The sequence below is a fragment of the Quercus lobata genome, chromosome 4, assembly GCF_001633185.2.
Source record: "Quercus lobata isolate SW786 chromosome 4, ValleyOak3.0 Primary Assembly, whole genome shotgun sequence".
In the NCBI taxonomy this organism is placed as follows: domain Eukaryota; kingdom Viridiplantae; phylum Streptophyta; class Magnoliopsida; order Fagales; family Fagaceae; genus Quercus; species Quercus lobata.
The window spans coordinates 22,433,706-22,454,451 of NC_044907.1; the positions used below are offsets into that span (position 1 = coordinate 22,433,706).

The 20,746-nt window shown below is 36.6% G+C and overlaps 1 protein-coding gene across 2 annotated transcripts in view; it reads left to right on the forward strand.

Moving 5' to 3' along the window:
• Positions 1-20,066, forward strand: part of LOC115986939 (exportin-7-like) — a 40,399-nt gene extending 20,333 nt beyond the window's left edge. For both annotated transcript variants that reach the window (XM_031110368.1, XM_031110369.1), the window contains exons 18-29: positions 28-80; positions 214-277; positions 404-538; positions 1,019-1,131; positions 1,217-1,310; positions 2,784-3,003; positions 4,973-5,103; positions 14,335-14,481; positions 14,689-14,817; positions 17,029-17,127; positions 18,801-18,839; positions 19,423-20,066. In XM_031110368.1, the coding sequence (XP_030966228.1) occupies positions 28-80; positions 214-277; positions 404-538; positions 1,019-1,131; positions 1,217-1,310; positions 2,784-3,003; positions 4,973-5,103; positions 14,335-14,481; positions 14,689-14,817; positions 17,029-17,127; positions 18,801-18,839; positions 19,423-19,560 (1,362 nt within the window). In that variant the 3' untranslated portion in view covers positions 19,561-20,066. The remainder of the gene's footprint in view (positions 1-27; positions 81-213; positions 278-403; positions 539-1,018; positions 1,132-1,216; positions 1,311-2,783; positions 3,004-4,972; positions 5,104-14,334; positions 14,482-14,688; positions 14,818-17,028; positions 17,128-18,800; positions 18,840-19,422) is intronic.
• Positions 20,067-20,746: the final 680 nt, after the last annotated feature.

Consider the following 20,746-nt stretch of genomic DNA (forward strand, 5'->3'; position numbering starts at 1 on the left):
TTATATTTTTATTTGTGCTTATTTCAGAGTGAGGAGGTAATTGATCACACCTTAAGCTTGTTCTTGGATCTGGCATCAGGGTAAGTTTATTACTTATATACTTGGATGAAACATTTGGAGAAATTGTTTTTTGTTTGCTAAAATTCATCGTTTATTGATTTTTTTCAATTACAATTAATTGGTTGACCAGTGTGGAATTTTTTTGGGTTGCAGGTATATGACTGGGAAGCTGCTTTTGAAGTTGGATACTGTTAAATTCATAGTGGCAAATCATACTGTAATTTCAGCTCTGAACTACATCTTTCTTAAAAAAAAAAAAAAATTTCCACTTTTTATTTGACTGTCTATGAAATGAATCTTTATATTTAATGTAGTCGCTCTTTCCCCACATTTCTGATTTCAGAGGGAGCACTTTCCATTTTTAGAAGAATATAGATGCTCTCGAAGCAGAACAACTTTCTATTATACTATCGGCTGGTTAATTTTTATGGAGGACAGCCCTGTGAAATTTAAGTCATCAATGGATCCACTTTTGCAAGTACTCACCTCTCACTCTCTCTCTCTCTCTCTCTATATATATATATATGTGTGTGTATTTTGCACATATCCAACTTGTATCTTAAACAGGATTCTGCCTTGATAGTGTATATGGTGTGCTTCAGTGCTTGATCCTGTTAATTTTGGCACTCAATACATGCCTTTTTGTTTCCCATAGTTAAATGAGACACTTACCCCTTTGGCTCCTCAACTTTTATGGCTCTTGTTGTTATTACTGTTGTTGTTATTGGTATTGTTGCAATCATTGATGTTAATGTTACTGTTATATCTTTACTATTATTGTTGTTGTCGTTATCATTATTTCTTTCTTGTTTATTTACTATTTGTTGGAATTGTTCTTGTGAAAAAATACAAAAAAGATCATAGTTGTTACTGACTGAATAGATGGCATGCCAATGAAAAAAAATTCCTTTTATATATATTATAAATTTTCACTGATAGAATGTATATGGAATTTTAGGTTCTTATCAGTTTAGAGTCGACTCCTGATTCACTGTTTCGTACTGATGTGGTGAAGTATGCTTTAATTGGCTTAATGAGGGATCTCAGAGGAATTGCAATGGCCACAAATAGGTAAGTATAAATTGAATTTCTGAATTTGTTTATTGTCAATGAGCGTTTAACTATACTACTGTGAATGCTTTTGGATATTTTTCAGTCGCAGAACTTATGGGCTTCTGTTTGATTGGCTATATCCTGCGCACATGCCACTTCTCTTGAAAGGCATCTCACACTGGACTGACACACCAGAAGTAAGGAAACACTGTCAGTTTCTGCCTATATTTGGATTTTTTGAACAGTACCCACATATGTATGAATAGTCAAATCATACTAGTTAGAATTGGAATCCACATTTATCAACTCAACTAAGTCTTAATCCCAATGATATTGGGTTGGCTCTATGGATCTCGTTAACTATTTGTCATCATATGTATATATTAGGATCAAATGAGAATGTTGCACCAGTCCATTACTTTTTATAGGATTAATAATTTGAAAATTTGACTGTTGGATTACATATTTTCATTACTCATACTATGCACGCCAAATTTTGTGTTTTGTGTATAGTTTGAAGGTTAAAAACTTGAAATTTAAACAAATTATGATGAGATGGTTATTGATCTTCAATAATCTTGATTTTGCAAGCATGAAGGGTATAAGGAAATAATTTAATCTAATAGTTGATTTGTCAAAATACTCTTTCAGTGAAAAATTATTGAGTGTTGTAAAATTGCATAAAGTTACACCGGGTGTAACTCAAATCTAACCATATATATAAACCATGTCTCTCTGTTTTATGTTTGGTAGTTTTTCATTTTTAATGTTTGCATGAGATTTTTTTTTTTTTTTTTTTTGGGGGGGGGGGGGGGGTTGCTTGCCTGATGTCTCTCTAGTCTGTTGGTTGAAAGAAATGGATAAGAATCTCTTGCGTACTCATCTTTTTGGATTATGTATTTTTACACTACCTAAGTGCAGCAGTGATGGCAATGGCAACCCAGCCTAGTGGCTGTATTGATGATTGAATGGTGAAAATGCCCATGGGACAAGATTGAGTAGGCCTCCTGTTGAATCTTTTCATTTTGTGGAAATTGATTTACATCGAAGGTTGCGCTGTGCCTGTGATTGGAGAAGAACACCTACTCTAATAGATGCACACTCGTTTCTATGTGAAATTTTTGGTGGACCTTTTCCATTGTAGTCATGACCAACGTTCATGTCTTCCGATGAAATTACTTGTAAAACATGAGGGTGTGCGTTATTATGATGGAATTTGGAGTTGATCAGACATTCCCTCTTGTCCACATTAGCTGCCATTTGTTATATTTTTGGGTCTATCCTGACTGAGTTCATTTACATGATATAAAAATTTTGATTTCTCTTAGTTTTGGTTTGTGGAATCAATTGGAAAAAAGAATTATTTATTTTTTCTATTTTCCAAGATCTAAGCATATTAGCTTCTGCCCCTCTATTTGCATTTGCATTTATTTAATAAGTGAAGGATAAAAGTTAAATAAGTAATGACTAATGAACAATGTATGCAATTGAAAACATACATGTAGACATATATCAATTGTTTTATGATATATATATTTCTTTTTTTTTTCTATTTGTTAGTTTCATTTTGAGTTTTTGTTTTTGTTTTCTCTTATTCTTATTGGTTGGTTCTTAGATCTTTCTCTTTTCTTTTCTCATAAGGGTCTTTTCTTACTCGCTTAATAATGCAGGTTACCACACCATTGTTGAAATTCATGGCTGAATTTGTCCTAAACAAAGCCCAGCGATTGACTTTTGACTCCTCTTCTCCAAATGGCATACTTCTTTTCCGTGAAGTTAGTAAATTAGTTGTTGCGTATGGGTCAAGGATTTTATCTCTTCCAAATGTTGCAGATTTATATGCCTTTAAATACAAGGGTATATGGATTTCCTTAACCATTATTTCAAGAGGTAAGAACATAAGCCTTGTTTTACTATATTTGATTGGTGGTTTTCAGTGTGATGTTGAAGTCTAATAGGATCTTTTGTTAGGTGACTAGTAGTTTGGTTTGTGTATGATTTTGTTTTTGTATTTTTCCTTAATCTAAGAATGGAAATTATTTTTATTTCTTGATTAGCTTTTTGTGCAGTTAAACTTTTTACAAATGACCAAACTTATATACAATCTGTTCCTTAGGTTCTTCTTTTAAAGATTCTGCCATGTGGTTGCTTAATTGAAAAAAATACACTTTTCATTTTATGAGAAAAAAATCACATGGTAGAGTTTTAAGAGGGGAATCTATGAAACAGCACCTAAGTATTGTACCTAAGTTTTGCTCTTTTATAAAATAATAAAAATAGCACTTTAATAAAAAAAAAAAAAATGTACCTATTACATTTATTTATTTATTTTTAGATCTTCTGAATTTCGATTATAATTCTTTAAGAGTTGCTTTGCTATACTAGCATTCTATGTGCTTATGAAATCTTCCCCCTCCCCCCTCTTTTATGATAGGTTCATTTGAACTTGCCCCTTTATTTGATAATTTAAAAAAAAAAAAAAAAAATTTCTAAACAAGATCTTTCAAAAATTTATCTTACCTAGTAGTGCTGAGATTAATGAGAAAAGTCCAGAGTTTATTTATTTTTAATTCAGAAAAATGAAATAAAGACATTTTATTCATATACAACATCTTGCAAAAGTCTTATCTTTCCTAGTTATACTGAGATTAATGAGAAAAGTCCAAGAGTCATTTTTTTAACCCAGAAAAATGAATTTTTTGGATTTGCCCTTTTTTTTTTGTGTGTGTGTGGGGGGGGGGGGGGGGGGGGGCGTGGGACTACATTTTAAATGTATAATTTAGGGAGGTTTTCAAACTAACCCTAAGTTACAAATTAAATCCTATAGTTTAGAGGGGGTTTCAAATTAAACCCTATGGTTTCATAAGTTGCCAATTAAACAATAAACTTATAAATTTGTTTCAATTCAAACCCTCTTCTCTCTCTCTCTCTCTCTCTCTCTGTGTATTAAAATGTAATTACCCCCCCCCCCCCCCCCCAAATCTCTCAACAATTTGTTGTTTTTGGGTCAGTGATCTCTACAATAAAAAGGAAAACTCGATAACTTATTTCTTTTTTAATTAAGGCTATAGCTTTAGTGTACATTGGTTTTAATTTGATTTGATTTTTTTTTTTTTGGGTGGTAAATTTGGTTCTATTAAGGCTAACAAATTTAATGTTAAAGGGGATTGATTTATCATCTAATAGTTACGTCTGTTGTTGAACTAATGTGATGTTATTATTAAATTTTTAAAATTTCTTTTGAACTGGGAGGGGCTACATGTCTTAAATAAGTATTATTAAGTTTGTTTTACTTTATTAAATTGCTCTAAATTGTAATGTCTTAGTTAAAGGCAGATTCTGAATATCATTCATGTTATGTTTTTAATTAGCTAACCAAAATCCCATTGCTCTACTGTTCAGTCTTGATTTACTATATAATTACAATATGGATCTATCCTTCCTAAATTTTGTTTTTAGTCACAATGTCCTCTTCTAGATTCCATAGCCTTCTATACCTTTGCTAATATCATTCTTTGCATCATTGTCTGTTGCTATACCCCGTGCACTGGCCAGATCTACAAGTTGCCAATTATGGCATTAGTTTATGCTTTTTATGATTAAATTTTTTTTTCATAAAAAAAATTTTGAATAATTTTCCAGTTGCATAGCATACGGAAAGATCCAGCTTTCAGAGTTTTAGCCATATTTGAGATTCTTTCACGGTATAGTTGAAATTAGTTAGAGCTAGTACTGGTGGTTTGGAACATATAGTAATAAGTAATTATGCAGCACATAGGTCTAGTGTTATTAAATATTTTTTTTTTTGATGAAAAATATATGTGATAAGCTGATTTTTTTTATCACCACCGAATGACAGCCCTTGCTGGAAACTATGTCAACTTTGGTGTGTTTGAACTATATGGCGATAGAGCACTCTCTGATGCTCTAGATGTTGCTCTTAAGATGACACTATCAATTCCTCTGGCTGATATATTGGCGTTCCGTAAGGTATGTTAACTTTTCTCTACAGGTCTTGCTGGAAACTATGTCAACTTTGCTGTGTTGAATTGTTCTACGCTATATATATGTTACTTGTAATTGTTTGAAGCAGTGTTCACCATTGTGAACATGATGTTTTCTTTATTCAATAAAACTTTGATTACCTATCAAAATATGTATATATATATTTGTGTGCTTTTGTGTAGGTATTTCTTTTGTATTTAAGTTGCTTTTTACTTATAAAAAAAAAAAGTATTTAAGTTGATTTTTGGTTGGGGCTACTTATCTTGTGATATTGGGATTTTTGTTCCATGATAAAGGCATTGCTATATCCTTAAGTCAATGATATGATGCAGCAGAACACAATTCTGAAGAGGGTGTGTCATGTGTGTGGGGAATGGGTAAAAGAAGAACAAAAGGATAAAAACAAGAAAAGATAATCTAGGAGTTAGCAAAGTTGACACCAAGCAGAGAAGAGATAGAAACCTAGGAGTTAGCACCTAGGGTTGCCTAGAGTCAACACAAAGCCATTGGAAAATTCCATTAAAATTTTATTATTCAATCAAGTATACCAATGGTGAATTATAAGACCTTTTAAATAGGATTTCTAAATTAAATCAAATATGGACGGGGAAAAACTTGTAACTAAATTGTATCAAATGCAGAAAAAAAACTAATAATAAATTCAATGCGAAATAAAATCAAATAACATCAATTCATAAAAACCAATCAACATCTCATCCAACAAAATCAATTATTAATCTGGTCCTAACCATCTGGTGTTTGTACCAACTCTCCCGAGGTGCGGAAGGCTTGACTGTTGGAGTGTAGCATCTGGTGGCTCTGAAAGTACTCATACATGTCATGATCTAGCTACTGTAGCTCAACTTTGGTGATCCATCCCTTCCAATAAACTAGGTAGAATTGAACTCTTCATTCCTAGTGTAAACAATGTGCTCATCCAAAATACCATCAATATGTTACTTGTCAACAGTGGGTTTAGCAGTGCTGGATCAGCTATAGGATTTCCAATTGGGTTATAAGAAGGCTCATAAAAAAGTCACATGATAACTGTTGGACCCTTTAGAGGTTCACTAGCCACTCTTATTGCTAGGTTTGGCTCTAGGCTGAAGTGAACTTTCCATTGGAGTTTTACTTGAAGGTTACTCAATGAGTTGCAGGTTTTACGGTGTCTTGCTAATTGGTGCTTAGTGACTAGTTCATAGTTTTGAATTAGGGTGTATGTTTGGTCTAATGTTGTGACCTCGTGCAGAGCAAGCTTCTTCTTGACATCTATATTGTAGTCTTTTCTAAAAATTTTCAAGGTCATTCTCTTGTTTTCAACTACATTGCATCATTGAATTGTGCCATGTAGTCTGTAGTGAGTATGTTTCCTTGTCTTAGACTATTCTGCTAATCTAGAAATTCACCCTAATAGGGTTAGGGTAGGAATTTTTCCTTAAGCCTCTCTCACCCCAAAAAGATTTACTTATTTTTAAAAAATCCAATCAGTTATGGCAGGTTGGTTTCTCCTAGAGAGGAGCTGTTCAGCACTTTGCCAAAAGTGTTTGGCACTACATGAGTTTCATCTTGGCGAACTTAACCCTCTTGTTCTTAGACAAGTTGTACCATTCAAGGAAGTGATCCATCTTGCTTAAATAGTCAGTGAAGGCCATTGGTCAAGGTGACCGTTAAAATTAGATGCCTCAACTTTGATACTCCTTATTGCCTTTTCATTGGGGTCTCTAGGTTCCCTAAGGTTAACATGATTCTGACAGTCACTCATGCCTTAGAGCTGGGTCCATATTGAAATTGGCCTAATGGTTTTGCTACTAGTTCTCTTTTAAAGGGAATCACATTTTGTGCCTGTTTGCCATGCCCTTCTCTAGTTTAGAAGCATAACGTGCCATAACTTACAGCCCTTTCCTCTGTTGGGGACTTTCACTATATGAAAACGGGTGGCATCTTCTATGTTGTTACTAGCAGGCAAGCAAGAGATTTTGCTACGGCTTATTTTTACCTTTTGAAAATGGAAAAAGCTATACCTAGAAAAAAGTGAAGTGTAGGAAAACTGAGCTTTGAAAAAGTGTGGTTTGAAATAGTGTTATCAATCGGGTACTTAATTGCTTCAAAAGTGAGACAAACGTTAGTAAGATGGATTTTGTCCTTCTGTGATAGTAGAAGTTGTAAAAATTTTTTTTTTTTTTTGATAGGTAAGAAAAATATATTCAAAAAACTGCTAGATGCCAAAAAAAAAAAACACCAGCAAAACAAAGTACAAAAATGAAAAGAAACAAAAAGAAAAACAAAAAAGCATTAATTACAGAGAAAAAGAGAGCTAAGGAAAAAAGGAATAGAGTCACTAGAAGTGAGTCCCCAAGCCCTAGCCCAATCAAAAAGGGAACCAGCGAAGAGAGCAAGCAGCTGGTCTTCAGATCTATCCAGATCCTCAAACGTCCGCCGATTGCGTTCCCTCCAAATGCACCACATCAAACAAAGCGGAACTAGATTCCAAATGTTAGATGAATGCTTTCCCAACCAATTCCACCAACTAAACAGACAATCTTGCACCGTACGCGAGGGAACCCAAGAAATCCCAAAAGTCCTAAAGACAAAACACCATAGCCGATAAGCCTTTCCACAATGTAACAACAAATGATCCACTGTCTCACCGCAACAACGACACATAATGCACCAGTCAACAAAATCAAAGCCCCTGAGACTTAAGATATCTCCTGTGAGGATCCTATTCCAAGCAGCTGTCCAAACAAAGAAAGAGACACGCCGAGGAGCCTTTACCTTCCAAATACCTTTCCAAGGAAAAGCAATGGAAGAAGAGCCATGTAACTTATGATAATATGAGCGGCTAGTGAAATCTCCATTTTTTGTCAAGATCCATCTCAAACGATCACCATTAGTCACAGAAGGAACATAGGAAGCCAAGAATCGAAAGAAATCATCCACCACATCTACCTCCCAATCATTAGGATCCCGAATGAAACGAACATCCCAAGTTCTCCTATCCCCTGCTCCTTGACATATCAGAGATGATTCTACGGATGCCTCTTTGTTTGCAGCAAAGTTGTACAAGGTTGGAAAAGCCGAAAGGAGAGGGAGATCTCCGCACCACCTATCTGACCAAAATTTCACTCTATCCCCCACCCCCACCTTATACTGGACATATTTGTTAAAAACTTCCCAACCCATCCGGATACTTCTCCACAAACCACACCCATGAACACCCCTTCCCAACTTAGAGGTCCACCCCGCCCATTCTTCCCCAAATTTCAAAGCTACCACCCTCCTCCAAAGCCTATTCTCCTCAATCCCAAAACGCCAAAGCCACTTTCCTAGTAAGGCTTTATTGAAAGTGGTCAGTTTCCTAATACCCAAACCACCATTAGCAATAGGCAAACAAACCTTATCCCAACTCAATAAATGAATCTTAGAATCACCCCACAGGAAGTCCCTTTGAAGCTTCTCAATTTTGTTGGCCACATGTGTAGGAATGGTGAACAAAGATAAGAAATAGGTGGGAAGACTAGAAAGCGTACTTTTAAGCAGTGTCAACCTACCACCTTTAGATAAATACAACTTCTTCCACCCTGTCAGCTTCCGTTTAATTTTCTCCAAAATAGGGTTCCAAATAGAAGGGGATTTATGGGACGCTCCCAACGGCATACCAAGATACGTCATTGGCAAGGCCCCAATCCTGCAACCCAAAAACTCTGCCAAAGCCTGCATATTATTTACCTCCCCTATAGGAACAATCTCACTTTTAGCTACGTTAACCTTCAAACCAGTCACAGCCTGAAAACCAAGAAGCAGCAGCCGAACATGAAGGATTTGCTCCACCTCTGCATCGCAAAACAAGATAGTATCATCCGCAAATAGCAAGTGGGAAACGCATTCCCCTCTACCCCTCCTACCATCTGCCTTAAAACCACTAAGTAAACCTGCCCCCTCCATTCTCTTCACCATCCTACTAAACACCTCCATCACAACTAAAAATAACAAGGGAGACAGTGGATCACCCTGTCTCAATCCTCTAGAACTGCCAAAGAAATCAGCTGGAGACCCATTTACCAAAACAGAGAACTGCACTGTCGAGATACAAGTACGAATCCAGCTACACCATTTCTCCCCAAAGCCCATTTTCTTCAACAACTTCAGAAGCGCCTCCCAATTCACATTATCATAAGCTTTCTCAATATCTAACTTACAAATCACCCCCGGAATCTTACTCTTCAATCTGCTATCAACACACTCATTGGCAATAAGAACTGAATCAAGGATTTGCCTACCTCCCACAAAACTATTTTGAGATTCAGATATCAATTGATCTAACACCATTTTCAATCTATTAGCCAAGACCTTGGCCAAAATTTTATATAAACTCCCCACCAAACTAATAGGTCTGAAATCACGAATGTTGGAGGCACCATTTTTCTTAGGAATCAAAGCTATAAAAGTAGCATTAAGAGATTTCTCGAACTTACAATGCTGATAGAACTCTTCAAAGACTGCCAAAACATCTCTTTCTACTACCCTCCAGCAATGATGGAAAAAAGCCATAGAAAAACCATCTGGACCTGGGGCTTTATCCCCTTCCATATCTCTAATCACTGAAAGAATCTCATCTTTCTCAAACCTCCTCTCCAACCAAACTCTCTCCGACTCCCCTATTTGGTCAAACTCCAGACCTTCCACAAAAGGTCTCCATTCCTCAGACTCTTGATAAAGGGTTTTATAGAATTGAACTACCTGAGCAGCAACTTCTGCTCCATCCTCATAGATCACCCCATCCACTTCTAAGAAACTTAGGTGGTTAGACCTTCTATGAGAATTAGCCATCTTATGAAAAAACTTAGTATTATTATCTCCCTCCTTAATGCACAACATTCTCGATTTTTGTCTCCACGAAATCTCCTCTAGAGAAAGAAGCTGTACAACTTGCGACCTCGCTCCATTTCTCTCAACTCTCTCCGTCTCAGTGAGACCAAGAACCCCTTCCTTAGCGTCTAAAACCTCTAAAGCCCCCAATAATTCTTTCTTCCTACGCCCAACATTGCCAAACTCTTGACGATTCCACTGAATAATGTCTTCTTTCAACGCTTTCAATTTTCTAGCAAACACAAAACTAGGTGTGCCCGAAAAAGAATGGCGATTCCACCAAGAGTCAACCCTATCAACAAACCCATCCGTCTTCAACCACATATTCTCAAATCGGAAGGGACTTTTCCCTCTCGCCATACCCCCTGCCTCCAAAAGAATAGGAAAATGATCTGAAACAGTTCGTGGAAGAATACGTTGGATCACATCCGGAAAGTGATGCTCCCAATCATGAGACACTAGAGCCCTATCAATCCTAGACATAGAAGGATGGACAGTGCCACTAGACCATGTATAACTCCCTCCCTCCAACGGCAAATCAATCAAGTTTAAATCATCAATAAATTCAGAAAACTTTTCCATAGTCGGAGTAAGACGAGACCCACCCCTCCGTTCGCTAGGGAAGCGGACAACATTAAAGTCCCCAAAACAGCACCAAGGAACATTCCAAAACTGCTGAATACCAACCAACTCATCCCATAAATCACCCCTCAAATTATTATCATTTGGGCCATACACCCCTGAACAAGCCCAAATAAACCCATCCCCCACACCTTTCCATTGAATCGACACCGAAAATAAGCCCACTAGAACTTCCAACTTTTCTAAAACCCTCCTGTCCCACATAAGCAAAACCCCACCAGCCGTCTGATCGGCATCTAAAGCCGCCCAATCTGCATACGGACAGCCCCATATACTGCAAACCAGCTGTCTATCTATACCAACCAGCTTTGTTTCTTGAAGGCAAACAATATCACACTTCCACTCACGCAACAAATTTCTCACTACCAACCGTTTCTGAGGGTCATTCAAACCTCGAACATTCCAAGAAATCATCTTCAGCATCATAAAGACTATAAGGCCCCACAACTCCCTCTACCTCACTAACAACACACTATCTCCCATCATAGTTAACCGTTGAGATTAGATTCCTCAACTCTCTTTTCCCTTTACCCGTGGAGGAGGCTGCTTTTTGGATAGCATTAGCTTTCTTCCGTTGCTGGTTAATAACTGCCATCTCCCTTTCTAGCCTTTGAAGATAAGCAATACACAATTTTTCATCACGATTCGCAGAAAGCCCAATCACTTTACAAAAGCCTGGGATTCTGTTCTTCACCCAACTAGAAACATCCAGAGTATTTCCAACATTCAATACCTCAGAATTTTTCAACATCTCAGAATCATTGTGCACTTCCATCGTCAGAGCCAGCCCTGGAGGGATAATAGTAAACAATGGGTTACAAACTGTCAAATTCTCCTCCTCACCCAAAACCACTTCTGAGAGAGCCATTTCCTCCACCGTTGAGACACCCAAAACAGGTAGGCCACATCCTGACTTCAATTCCATCATCGCTAAATTGGGCTGCCCATTCTCACCATCATCCATCTGCCTGGTTCCTTTATTATCCACCCCTTGTATCAGAAGCTCACTGCTCACACTTCCAACTTTATCCACACTATTGACCCCAAAATCCACGAAACCCGCACCGGATAGTCCCTTAAGGCTGTCTGCCAAGTACCTGCCCTTCGAGGTATGAGAATTTGCCTGGACAGAATTGCCCGGAGCCACTGCGAAGTCCTCGGAGCTCAACCCAGTGAAGGGACAGCCAATCTGAGCCACCGCGGGTCCGTTGGAGTAAAACCCAGCAGAGAGAAAGCCCTTAAACTCCATCGGAGCCACCGCAGGACCATCGGAGTAGGTCCCAACCTCCACCCCATCCACCACGGGATTGTCGGGATCTAACCCAGTCACCGTGAGACTGACAGAAGCAGAAAACATGCCTTCAACCTCCAACGGAGACTCCGCAAGACCATCGGTGCTGGTCCCAACCGCCAACCCATCCACCGCGGGACTGTCTGGGTCTAACCCAATCACCATGAGGCTGAGAGAACTCCTCGGAGACACTGGAGCACTGTTTCCGTCCATCTCGGCTTGAAACCAGTCCATTTGTGACCTCACCGGACCACCAACCAGCTGTGTCGGCAACCCAGGGCTCGTTGGAGAAACCAGTGTGCTCTCCCCAGCCTTCTCGTGATTATCAACTGAGTGTAAAGACTCTACAGGCTTATAAGAGCAATCCCCAGGCTCAAAAGTGGTTGGGCTTACATTGGTTGGGCCTGAATAAGACTTACTAATAGTCTGGTGGGCTGCCAACATATTAGAGCCCACAGCCAACAAACCATTGCCAAGATCCTTACCAGCCCATGCTACCCCTCCACAAAGCTCTTCTCCCCCCTTATTTCTTTTCCAGGAAACACGTCTCCTACCTTTCACATCAATCTCTACGATTAGACCACTCCCAAACCTGCAAGATCTCCTTAAAGCATTCCTCTTTCCATATTCAGCTTTAGAATTCAAATTGAAGCTTGGTGGGATACGTTTCCTATCTTCTGCCAGATTTTGCATACCTAAATCTGACACCACATTAATGCCCTGCTTCTTCCTATCCCCTCCTCCCGCCACCAACATATCAGGCATACCCACCGGAAATACCCCCACCTTAGCATCTGAGCACCTCGGATTTAACTCCAACAACCCCCTTGACAGATTTTGCTTCTCCACAGACTTCCCTTGAGACTTTTTTTTATCCTTCACCATGGTTTTGAAGAGTTGTGACTGAGTCACAGCCCTTGGCTGCATCTGACTCTTAACGATTTCAGCGAAAGACCGAGAGGGATACTGCCCCAACATTCTCCTCTGTGGCAGAGACACAAATTTGGCCTGACCTGAACCAACAAAAGCATATTGGTCAGGGTCCAACATCTTTCTCAGCTCAAGCCCAAATACCTTCCAGCCATTTTGTGCTCTACCTCCAGGAATGATAACAGTTCTTCTGTGCCCTCCAACTCTGAGTTCAGACACTAACAGGAACTGACCAAAGGTATTAGAACCTCTTTGTAAAGTGTACGCAGCATCTCCTTCCCTAAACGTAAAAAACTGTTTGGGATTGACTCCGACCACCGTGTGTTCTATGTTCTTCATCAACCATACAGCTGCATTCTTGCCCATGAATACTGACTTCATGAAGTGTTTGCCCCGTTCAAAAATACGTAAGGAGAAAAAGTTTCCTCCTTCCTCAACCACCAATTTAAAAAGCTTAAACTCAATGAAAAAACTACGGATACCACCCATAACGCTGACAAGAAGATAATAGTACTAAAACCAGTGGTCAGGGACACAGAAGGTATTTTAATTTACGTGAATGAAAGAGTTAAAACTTAGCTTCAAGTTTCCTCCTTCCTCCTTTTTGTAAAAATTCAAAGATGATAACATGAAATAGCACAACCACTGAACCTCGGTTTGTGGTATTTGACATTTGTATTGCAACATGGAAAAATAACAGAAGACATTTGACAGAGAAACCAAGAATTATGTGGTGTCGTATGAAGGGAGAGAAACAAGTTGTGTTTAAAGATAGAATCAGAGAAGGTAGATGAAGATATTGATAGGCTGTGGAATGAAATAGCTAGTTGTATTAAAAGAGTGCTACATAAGTACTTGGAGAATTTAAAGGATATGGGCTATTGAATAAGGAGAATTGGTGGTGGAGTAAGGAGGTTCAAGCAATGGTTATGTTAGAGAAATCTGTAGAAGTCCTACAATGTTGTGACAATGTTGCTTTGTACCCCTGTTGGAGTGGTCTCAGGCTTAGGGTTTTACTTATTATACTGCTATTTTTGAGTTCCACACTTATCTTAGCTTTGCTTTGTAATCTTTTAGACAATTTGTGTCCATCATCAAAGCAACTTATCACAAAAAAGAAAAAGAAAGTAGAGTCCCTTGGAATCATGCTGAGAGTCCTAGGCAACTCAAGAGAAGATGGAAGCCAATATAAAGTTTCACTTATCAAGGCCTACTAAAATTGGCCAAGACTTATAACTAGTCTAGCTAAACAAACACGTTAGCCCAATAAAGGTGCTGCTAGAATGATTATACAGAAATTGTTGCAGTCCCTAAGCTGGATCTATTTTCATATATATCAAGTTGGTGCTTGGTTTGTCCTTTTAATCTGTGTTTTTTATTTCATTGTTGTGTTCTAGACGTGCTACTGTTTAGTTTTTTATTTGAAGTTTTTTCACCAAGAATATTTAAGCACATTTTTGATTAGTTTTTTACTTTTTTGGCAGCTAACAAGGGCCTATTTTGCATTCTTGGAGGTTCTTTTCAGCAGCCACATTGTTTTTATATTGAACTTGGATACAAACACTTTTAGGCATATAGTAGGATCCCTTGAATCTGGTCTCAAAGGTTTGGATACAAATATCTCATCACAGGTGTGTTTTATGTCTCTTTTAAGGATGGGATTATTCTGTTCTTTATTTGCTACATCCATTGTTTTCCACTTTAAAATATGTTAAATGTCTTGCATGAGCATGTAATTTAAGCTGGTCTGTTTCTTATGTAAACTACATACCTTAGTGTGCATTTGCTTATTTCTGATGTACTCGTTCAAGTCCAAAGTTTTAAACTTTCCTTTTCAGTGTGCATCTGCTGTCGATAATCTGGCTGCTTACTATTTCAACAATATCACCATGGGGGAGGCACCTAATTCACCTGCTGCAATGAATCTTGCTCGTCACATTGTGGATTGCCCCAATTTGTTTCCAGAAGTAAGGCATTTTTATCTTGTGGTACAGATTGATGGATTTATCATTTGCAATTGAATGCTTAAAAAATGATTTGTGCAAGTGTGTTTTTGGTTAAGTAATTATTGTGACTTCCTCTAGGATTGCAGTTTGTTGTTGTTATTATTATTATTATAATTTTTTATTCTGGAACATTATTTATTTATAAAAATATTTAAATATAATCTTTGATTGACATAAGCTTTTTCCTCAATTTTTCTGATTTTAACCTTAAAAAATAATGTATGCTAACCACTATCACATGGTCCATACATCAATTCAAAAAATAACTGTTCCCATTAATTTTCATTAATTAATTAATGCAATGTCACGACTGTGTGGCTGGTTGCAATAGCTCTTGTAATTCCCTTTCTTATGGTTGTTACTATCCTTTTATAGATATAAATGTGCTTAATTCTCATGTATTTCATTTGTGAGTCTTTTAGGGTGAGTCTGAGTTTCATATTTCCAAATGTGAAATGAACTATAAATATCTTGGTCTGTCTCCATTATGAGTAGCAGAGAGGGTCCACTAGAACAATTATCTATTTCTATATCAAGGTACCTCGACTCTCTTTTATTTCTTTCCTCCATATATATATATATATATATATATAGAAAAAGTAAAATTGAGTTAATTGGCCCTAGAGGGTTGACAGGGTCAGCTGCTCGTTTTAGGATACCGGTTGCCCATCCTTGTTTGTTCAGATTGATTGTGTCATGGATTTATAATTCAAATTAGGTTTATCATTTGTGAGATAAGGAGGCAAGTGTGACTGAGCTTATGAAGTTCTCTAATGGGGTCCTTTATTGGAATGTGAGTTTCTTTAGGGGTTTTCATGTTCGGGAATTGGAGGCTGTGTTGAGCTTCATGGATACTATATGTGGCTCCACAGTAAAGGGGCTTGGGGAGGCTAAAATGAGCCAGAAGCCGGATAGAAATAAGGGATTTCTGGTTAAAGATTATTACAGTCTTCTAGTGGGCTCTAACGATTGCTGTTTCCCGTGGAAAAGCATTTGGAAGCAGAAGATCCCCTCTCGAGTGGCTTTCTTTGTTTGGATTGCTGCTTTGGGGAAATGTTTGACTATTGACAATTTACAAAAAAGGAAGGTGTGGATATTGGATTGGTGTTATATGTGCAAGTGTAATGGTGAATTGGTTGACCATCTTGCCTTCATTGTCCAGTTGCTATGAATTTGCGGTCTATGGTTTTGGGTTTATTTGCTGTAAGTTGGGTTATGCCTAAGTCAGTGCTGGGGCTCCTTGCTTGCTGGCAAAGCCGGTTTGGTCGTTATCGAAATGGTCATATATGGATAATTGTTCCCCATTGTTTAATTTGGTGTCTTTGGAGGGAAAGAAACAATAGTTGTTTTGAAGATTCTGAGAGATCCATTTCTGATCTCAAGTTATTTTTCTTTAGAACTTTTTTGGATTTGTTGTCTGCCTTGCGAAACCAATCATTCTCTTCTATCTTTGATTTTTCTTGATTCTTGTTGTACTTTCTGTATTTAACCCCTGTACACTCCCTGTGTACTAGGGTGTCCCTTTTTGATATCAATAAATCTTATTACTTATCAAAAGTCATTGTATGAACTATGTGGATGGTTGCTTGTACTTAACTCACTAGGAATAGAGTGATTTATTAGTCTGTTGAAAGGATTGTTTCTGCTTGGATCACATTAAGTTTGACTTTTTTGCTTAAACTGATTTTGCTACTGGGGCATATATTGCAGTCATAAAAATTGTGAATTTTTTTTTGGGAAATTTGTAATACAAAAGTTAGAGTTGCAGATTTCTGTATTTTCTATGTTTGGGGATCATTGGGTGAAGCCTAAGAGTGTTGTGAAGTTAGATGGAGGACTTGCTAGAGCTTGTAAGAGCCTGTAGGAATATGTATGCTTGCTTATGCATTATTGTATTTCAACATCTACATTTGATTGAAAAAAGTTGGGTACGTGTGTGTGCGTGCCTGTGCATTCGCGTTTTGTTTGTTTATTTTTCTATCTGGCTGTTTGGGAACTTTTCAAATGTTTAACCAAGTGTTTTTTCCAATATAAAGATATTGAAGACTCTTTGAGTGTGTGTGTGTGTGTGTCTCTGCGTGTGCTTGCATGTTTTATTTGTTTATTTTCTATCTGGTTGTTTGGGCACTTTTTGAATGTTGAACTAATTAAGTGTTTTTTTCCAATTTAAAGATATTGAAGACTCTTTTTGAGATTGTTTTGTTTGAGGACTGTGGCAACCAGTGGAGTCTTAGCCGACCAATGTTGAGCTTAATACTAATAAGTGAGCAGGTGATGCTTTTTTATTTCAACTTGTATATATCCATTCTTTATTTGATATATACATGTATACAAACTTTTCTATATATGTAATCACATATTAGGTTCGAGTTATACTCTTAATTCCTTGCCAAATTTGTTAATTTCTTAATATTAATATTTTGCCAAAAGGATTGTTGGATTAAATGTTCTCCATAAGCTCATTCTGCATGCCAAATTTCGAATTAATTGAATGATATTTACTATCAAATTTATAGATTCATGTTCTTAGTATAAATCGAATTTTATTCACTATCAATGTTATAAATTCATGTTTTTGTTATATGCTAAAAGTATTAAGAGCTATAAATTTAACCATTTTGTAGATGAGATGGTTCTTTGGTGTGAAGATTTTACTTTTCCATCCTAAACTATTCAAGGATGTGCAATATCCCCACTTCCTTTTAAAATTGAGCAATCAGTCCCTAGTCTTTAAGCAAATAAACAAATAGCCCCCTCCCCTTCACATTTTCATTATATTTAATGGTTTTTTTTTTGTTTTTGCTAAACATTTGGGGTGAGTGCTTGATTTAATGCTTAGTGGGGGATACGGGATAATTTAGGGTGGAAAAGCCCCCCCCCCAAATCATTTATCTAGCTAATAAAAAGTACAATTTCCCTTGTTTTTTTTCATGAATAATAAAAGTTTATTTAAAAAAAAAAAAAAACCCTCATTACACAAGAAATATGATAAGAGAGCAATAACACCAAGAAAAAGAACAGCTATCAATGAAATCAGGCAAAGTAAAGGAAGACTGGTTGGGTATCACAGCCATCTACTCATACAACAACATTAAGAAGAACAACTTCAACTCTGTTGAAAGCCTCTCTACTCCAAATGCTCTAAAGTTATAAAATAAATCACTTCAGACACAAGGGTATCACTCACCACACATCCCAATACCCCTTCTAGTAAACCTCCCTTGTTAGTCAAGACATCAAGGATTGTTTGAGGCATAACCCACTGAAACCAAGGGACCACATCTCACTAGTATAATCACAGTGGAGGAGAAAATTGTCAACACTCTCCCTAGCCTTCTTACACCATGTAACACCACTCAATTCCATAAACCTTACAATGGGCAATTTACCCTGGTTTTAATTTCAATCATTAGATATTTCCCTAGTGTGACACATTGGAAAGATATTGGTCAATGGTAGTATTGACAAAAAATTGATAGATGGGCAATTCTCCCTGGTTTTAATTTGTGATCATTTGATATTGGCTGAGCGCAAGACATGAGAAAGATATTGGTCAATGGTAGCATTATGGTAAGAAGTTATTGAATGGTGTAACCTTTATCAAATTAATTCTTTCTTGTTCGGTGTCTGTTGTGCAATAGTATCTGGGAAGGATATAAAATATGATAAATTGGTACTCTTGTGGATTTACTAGGCACTTCATTTAGGATGCTGTATCCATTTCATATCGGTGTTGTATCAGCCGTTTCATGTTATAATTTTCCAAAAATTGCTCGTGTCACCATCGTACCCATGTCCATACCTGTGTCCGTGCCCGTGCTTCCTACTTGTCTTCATCTATATGGTCAATTAATTTTTTTTACATTAAATCTTGCTCAGGCTCTTATAGTTTCTTGTTAAATGTTTTGAATCATTATCATTTCTTACTGAACATTCACATGCAGATATTCACCGATTTGAAAGCTCAGATTTTGGCTTCACAGGTTAGTTTTGTCTCTTCGTTGAATGCTGTTGCAACTACTAATGTTTTATTTAGGAAGTTTTTGAGTGTTGAACTTCCTATGAATTTATCAAAAAAGTTTTATCAAACAAATTGTTCAGTTAATAATAAAGATAAAACATATCAAAATAATAATAAAGATAACAAGAGAAGTTGTAACTCAAACTTCAGGTCACAGGTCAATGAAAAATGAAATCAACTATCAGAAAGTGCACAAATTTATGGCTTTTTATCTAAAGCTTTATATGTTGACTAGCATACTTTATAACATAGTGGATGTATTAGTGATGCAATAGTTGTCTTTCATATTTAATAACAACTTATGATATCACATTTGTAACTTATTAAATGAATTTGAAGTTTATGTAACTTAAAAAACGAATATCATCATCAAGCTGAGTTGGTTGTTACGTTCATATTACATGTATCTTTAAAAGTAAACATTTGATGATGGTTAAAACTATTAAAACTAAGTCTACCAAATGTTCTTTTTGCTCTCTCTCTCTCTCTCTCTCTACCTGCATTATCAGCCCTCAGTTGACACCCTTTTTTGCATCATCTTGCAGCCTGCAGATCAACACCAGCGGCTTTCCTTGTGTTTTGACAAATTAATGGCAGATGTTACTCGAAGCTTGGATTCTAAGAACAGGGACAAATTCACACAGAATCTTACCATATTCAGGCATGAATTTCGTGTCAAATAATTCAATTTCTATGAAGTAGAACTTTTTTTGTTTGAAAATTGAATTACATACATGGAAGATGTTCGTTCAAAGAATCCACTGTACTCCATAAACATCAAATCTCGGGTCATCATTGGGAGAGGACCCTGTTTCACACCAATTCCTGAATCGCCAACATGAAAGAGAAGCAGGTTCTTCATAGTTGATCGAATTGTGGAGTAGAAAAAGTTTGATATGAATCTTTGAAGTGCTACTGTATATTTTCACTTTGTCCTTGAATAGGGGAGATAGACACTCTAAATTTGGATGTTGTAGTATTAAGAGGATTTCTAAGGTTTGCAGAAACTAGTGGGTGGTGGATTACATTAGGATTGGAATTGGCTAGTGCTCGATTTAGAAGAGCAATTCTTTTTAGAACAAGGAAAGATGTAAATCATTCATCAGGTTTTATATTTCTGTATATTTTACCTGTTGTATTCTTTGTACTGTCGATAATAGAAGAAAAAAAAATTACCTTATTGATCCTACTCTCCTCTCTTCTTTAACTTTTGAGCATTTTTGTAGCGTAGCAAGAACTATTACACACGTGACACAACCTGTGATGGTTCTAGTCCTAATATTCATAACAGAGAACAACCAATGCTTTCGGAAATTGATAAAGAATGACCCTCTGAAAAAATTGGGATTTTGCCTAGTCCAAGGATCGATTTCTGATTGGTTTTAGGTTTTATATTGCAAATTTGAATGTTACTTTAAGATTCGTTTGGTTGAAAACACAATTGGTGCTAACATACATTTCTGCTTTGAATTTATTTAATTTTAGGATAAATTTTACTAATATACTTTGAGGTTTGAGCTAATGTCAACTAGGTTCAAGACTTTTTAAAATTGATCAATTTGGTTCCTAAAGTCAATTTACATTATACATGTTTGGCTCTCATTTTTAAGAATAGTTTTCAAAATACTGAAAAACAAAATGATGTTTATAGAACATTTTGGGCAGATTTAAGAGATAGAAGAGTTTGGCAAATTTATGGAGTAAATTATTTTTAATTTATTTACAACTATAACAAAACATTCTAATTTCATGAAAACAACTTATTAAAAACAATATTTTAGTTTTCAAAATCTTGTTTTGAACAGCAAAAATAGGAAATAATTTTCTCAAAATTGAATTTTAAAAACATCAGTTAAAGAATAGATTTAA